Genomic DNA, 6,046 nt, shown 5'->3' with positions numbered 1-6,046 from the left:
ATTATATCTAGTAAAAAATAAAATAAAATAGGCAAAATATTGAATAATACAAACATTACAATAGTATAACATATATATTATAAACATTATATTATGTATCAAATTCTTTCAATTTAATATAAAAAAAAAAAAAAGTACCTATTTCCTTATTTTCATAATAATTCAAAAATAATTAAACAAGTCATACATTTCAAAAAATAATAGTTCTGTTAAAAAGTTATATAATTAGGAATGTTTACATTTAATATGGGCTAAGTTAGGTTATTTAAAACAATTTAAAAAAAAAATCATAACTTAAATATATGTTTACTACTAATGAAAAAAACTATGCAAATACTTTCAACAAACAACATAATTAAATAATTAACAAATTTAATTTTAAAAAATTAAAAATAATTTTACCTTAATTTAACAATAAAAAATAACTATGGACATTCATTAAACTTAAATTTGGTTACTTTTAAGTAAATAAAAAAACAAAATATGTTAATAATATTGTCATCTAAATATGCAACTAATAACATTTTAATAATCACAGACCATAGAGTTTTGACAAATAGCTTTGATTATTTCATGACCAATAGCTGTACCCATTGGTGGAGGAACTGCATTACCAATCTGTCTATGTTTGTTGATGATTGGTCCTTGAAATATGAAAGAATCTTTAAATCCTTGTGAACGGGCACACTCTCGTACACTCACCACACGGTGTTGCTCAGGATGAAGTACTCTACCTTGTTTTCCCATTGGCTCAGGATTTGTAATAGTGGTTGAACAAAAACCTGACCATGCTAGACGACCATATAAACCTGCCCAATTATTATGTCTATTGCCGGTATGTGGTAAACACCAAGGGATAATTGTATTGTTTTGACGATCTTGCGGATCACATTTTTCACCACTAGCACATTGGCAAACACCACGCAATTCACCATTTAGACCATAACCATTTTTGATGTCATGGTGAGTATACAAAAGTTTATTGGTAAAACTTCCATCAGGTAATTGTACTTTTATATTGGGTAAATCTCTCCAGTCACTTCCTTCACCTACTGGTATCAATTCCATTCTAGCTTGGACCAAAGGTGACATGTCTTTGCATATATGATCACTCAATATAGATTCTGCATATCGGTTATCTGGACATCTTAATAATTTCTGTAAATGAGTAATAGGGATTGATTTGTATGGAATTTCTTCTTCATATGCTCCATTTGATATTTCGGGTAAATCAGACCAAGCATCATATACAGTGACAGTTCTCATAGGAGCTGACTCTTCATACTTACAATTAGTTTTGAATTTTTTATCGCCCACTTGGACACTTAAGCTTGAACTTTTTTTATTAAAGACATGTATCGGCTCTGGGTAAAATGGCAATGTTTCACCTGGAGCTGCCGCCATAATGATTAACCTTCTTCTAGTTTGAGGTACACCAAAATTACCAGCTTGTAGAATACCAAATGTACATTGGTAGCCCATACGTGTAATACATCTAAGTGTCAATTTAAGGATCATGCTATTTTTAAATGATACAAAATTTCTGACATTCTCCACAACAAAATATTTTGGACGATAGAAATCAATATATGATAAAAATGAAACAATCAGAGAGTTTTTGAACAATGAATATTGACCAGAATTGAATCTATTCATTCCACTAAATCCTTGACAAGGAGGACCTCCACATATGAAGTCAACCTCACCTTTTTGTGGTATGTTTTGATTTTTATTATTTGTCTTTTCTCCGGACATTGCTAATTTCAATAAATGATTACAATCTTCAACAAACACAGTTGACTTTGGATTGTTTAATTTAAATGCTTCTGCAGCCATTTCATCACATTCAATAGCCCAGTTACTTATAACAAGACCACTATCTTCTAATCCTCTAGACAAACCGCCACAACCAGCAAATATATCAAGTCCTCTGAGTGGTTTGATTTTTTCATATGATGGTATATACTGTAATTTATCTTCATCCACATACTTATAGTTATAATTAACATATACTTCTTTTCCTATCAGTTTAGCTTCACATGGGAGTTTATACTCAGGAACAATAGAATCAGTTATACAATCGTATTGTTTTGTAAAATAAAATCGATCTGGACCACGTGAAGACCATACAAGTGGATCTTGAAGGTTGGTTCCACAGGAAACATAACATTTACCAAATATGCATTCACTTGTGATCCTAAATTCTTCATCTGACCAAAATAGCATATTCATATCTACATTTCTAGCAGAATCTTCAAGAAGAATTTGTTCAGCTCTATACATACGACGTACAATTAACTTAATATTTTTATTATTGTGATCAATAATATAAATAGCTAATATTTCTGCAATGTCAAATGGATCTGGAGTAGTTTCATTTGAACCACGCATTATATTTTCTAAAGTTTTACGATAATACTCAGGATACACAGTTTCATCAATAATTTTTAGTTCTACATTACTTTTGTTTTTATTTATCTCTGTATATTCAAATTGTTCTTCTTCGGTCTTATTTGATCTAGTAGCTATAGAGAATATTCCAGGTTGCAAATAAATAAAATTACCAATTTTGTACTCTTCATTTAATAATTTAAATTTATAAAAATATGAAATACCATTTTCTTCTTCAATAAACTCAAGTAATTCTGGTTCTTTTGATTTGTTTTCAAAATCAATAACTTCACAATTACTACAATATTCATTTTCAATGTCACTAATTGCTTCTTCAGACTTAGGATACTCAAATCGTCCATATGTGTCATCATATTGTAGTTGATAAAAAAATGATTTTTTATTTTTGCGATTAACAGGTTCCAAGAGATCTTGTAATTTTGAATTACCAAGTTGGAACCAATTATTACTGGGTATTTTTTGTACAACGTCTATTATTTTGACTACATTTTTAAGATCAATGTCCATACATTTTTTGAGAGCAAATATTTCTTGAGGATCAGCTGTTTCACCCAATACAGTTTCATAGCTATGCATAAAAAGTTGAATATGGGCTTTATTTTTAAACGCATTTAAAAAATATTCTATGCGTCCTATTAGTGGTATTGTTGAGACATTTTTTTTTACAACAACAAACATTTTTTCACAAAGTTTTTGATCATTCCACATCACTTGATGCCCAACATAATGGATGTCAGATAGATTATTACTAACATTTTCATTGCATACATAATCAAATACAGTCTTCACAAGTTTATTCATAGTTTCTTCACTTTGATTATCATCTATATCTAATTGGGCAGCAAACACATTTTCAAACACATCTTTCACTAGCTCTGTAGTAGTGGCTTTGCTGAACTTTCGTTGGCTGAAATCAGTTTTTATACATGCGTCTTGTCTTAATCTACCTAATCTTCTGGTTGCATTAACAGATTTTACAGCCCCTGATAGTTGGGTTAAAGTTTCAATAAACTGAGTCTCAGATAATGGAAAATCATACATACCAGTTGAGTCATAGTCTACAACTTGATCAAGTACAAACTGTGCATGAGTGATAAGATCTTCTTCTGAAAACGTATTGCCTGTTGCTGGATTTATAGATGTTACAACATAATTTAGAATGTCTTCATAAGATGGATCATCATTTTCATGATTGTCTAACATTTTTTCAATTACTATTTTGCTCAGATTTATCTTTTCAATCACAGACGTCATATATTTTTTATAATTAGGATGTGGTTCAATTAATAAGTAATCAGCATATTCAGTGTTTATACCTATTAATGCTTGGGTACCTCCATCATAAGATGATAACCACCATTCCAATATTGGGCCTGCCATACTTGCAAATCCATCTTCAATATTTAAACTGCGGTTATAAATTGGTTTCATATATCCAGTTATATACAACTTTACATTTCTCTCCATTATTCCTGAATCTATTGCACACATATGTCCATTTTCATCATAAATACTATAATTTATAAGGTTATGTTGAATAATATTAAAATTATCAGTGAAAATATTGGCCAAAACATCATTGGTTAACACAATGCATTCTGGTTCAGCATCTGAAGGTATATACACATCTTCTGTTTCTGTTTTATGACAAAACACACAACATACCTTTCTTTGGAAATGATTTGTTTCATTTGAAGAGTTATCATTAGATGTTAAGTATGGTTTCTTTGTAGTTCTTAATGTATATTTGACACGTTTAGAATTTATTTGAGGATCATGTTCATCTTCGGTTATCATCGCTATAATATTATACAATATTATACAATATACAATATACAATAAACAATATTATACAATATTATAATAAATTAAAGACCAGATTTATATGCATTTTAAATTTTAAAAATATGCATGCAAACATACACTAAAAAGAGTCAAAACGTGCAAAATAAAATTTCAATTTTTATTACATTTATATTTGATTTTAATTTTGCAGTGATAATTATTATTCATTAATTTTATTAAAATGTCCATTTACAAAAAGTTTGTTGTATAATACAACAAATATACTATAGGTACAAAAATGTTATTTATTAAATTGTACTTAATTGAAATTTAAATTTTTAGTTATTGATACATTGTAAAATATATTTTATTAAAACTAAATAGTAAATACATTGATAATATACTGATCTAAAAAAAAAGTAAAAAAATGGAATGAAGCATATTAATCGAAAAAACAATAACCTAACCTATTTTGAGTATTCGAAAACTCTTTGAGATGTAAAATATTTGATATTAATATTATATATAAATGTACATATATTCTGTTTTTTATACTCAAAACCCTTTTGGATTGTTAAGTATATATTTTTACGGTTTTGTGTTAAATATGCAGAATATACACTAATGTTAGAATATGCAAAAAAATGCATTATACAATTTTGATATTTAATAATTCAAGTAATGATTTGTGGACACTCATTGACTGCATGTTTATGATGTTGAAAATAGCAACATGTATTTTATGCAAAATCCGGTCTTTAATTATAATCTTATGTACATGGTTTATATCAACAAACATTATTATTGACCAAAATATAAAATAATAACCTAGTAGGTAGCAGTAGTAGCACTTACCAGAATTTTCATTTGAAATTATCGATTCCATAGCTGAAGGCAGTTGAAAAATAATAGAAATTAAAATTTATATGAATTAAATTATTGACAATTTTTAACAATAAATAGTCGATTATCGCGAGCAAATAAATTTTTTTTTAAAAATTGACTAGTATTCAGGCTATACTTAGGTAGTTAGGTATAGTGACATTAATAACGTATTTCCATATTTATTTCTAATCGAGAATGGTGTGTCAAATGGTTAAAAATACTTCAATTTTAATAAAAAAAATAAGAATAATTTCTACAAGTAACTACTACTTTAATCGTGTCATAAACTTTGGTAGTCATGTGACATGTGCCAACCTGCCAACGACATTAGCGTCGAGCGACTGAAATACTGAATGACCAATAGGCAATGGCCAATGACCAACACCAACTACCAACGTTAACCGCTCTACCATACATAGTCTGTGTACATACCATGGCTATAGTTAGTATCTATAGCCATGGTACATACATATATAGTGCATAGCATGGCTAAATATATATTTAGCCATGGTGCATAGTAAATAATTGTTGAGCATACTAATTCACTTCACGACTCAGTGTTGCCAGGATATCACGGTTGGATGGGTACAGTTCGGCCTGGCGATAAGAAATTATAGCTGATAACCATAATCAAGACTCATGATTCATGATTGCTCTAGAGTTTGAATTTTAACCATATAAAAAAAAAATCAAATTTTATACAATAATACCTATACCAATTACCAACACGATCCGGCATTATTAATAGTTCCAGTAGGATTTTTGAGTATACGAATTTCTCACTTTAGTCCAGGATTAGATACATTATTTATTTATCCGTCGCTCGAAATTAGTAAATAACCGTTTTTTAATGACGTTAAACGGTTTACGGTTATATAATGGTTATATAATGGTTACTCATTTTACATTTTTACGTCGTTGCTGTCTAGTGGCTGGATGTTAGATGTTTAGCCAGTTTGAAGCT

At 28.9% G+C, this 6,046-nt stretch overlaps 1 protein-coding gene across 1 annotated transcript; it reads right to left on the bottom strand.

The window, feature by feature from the left end:
• Positions 1–473: 473 nt before the first annotated feature.
• On the bottom strand, positions 474–5,513 carry LOC114123222 (DNA (cytosine-5)-methyltransferase PliMCI-like). Its single transcript, XM_027986122.2, has 2 exons — positions 5,053–5,513; positions 474–4,211 (listed from the first exon to the last, which is right to left on the bottom strand). The coding sequence occupies exons 1-2, from the start codon at positions 5,081–5,083 to the stop codon at positions 526–528; spliced, it is 3,717 nt and encodes a 1,238-aa protein (XP_027841923.2). The 5' UTR covers positions 5,084–5,513; the 3' UTR covers positions 474–525.
• Positions 5,514–6,046: the final 533 nt, after the last annotated feature.

This window comes from Aphis gossypii, chromosome 1 (assembly GCF_020184175.1).
Source record: "Aphis gossypii isolate Hap1 chromosome 1, ASM2018417v2, whole genome shotgun sequence".
Classification (NCBI taxonomy): domain Eukaryota; kingdom Metazoa; phylum Arthropoda; class Insecta; order Hemiptera; family Aphididae; genus Aphis; species Aphis gossypii.
This window is presented reverse-complemented; position numbering and strand designations above follow the sequence as displayed.

Bases quoted from the DNA above. Each gene is read 5' to 3' on its own strand.
- LOC114123222 (XM_027986122.2), bottom strand. From the start codon at position 5,083: ATGGAATCGATAATTTCAAATGAAAATTCTG. The intron at 4,212-5,052 runs GTAAGTGCTACT...ATAATATTATAG, and splicing joins AATTTCAAATGAAAATTCTG to CGATGATAACCGAAGATGAA.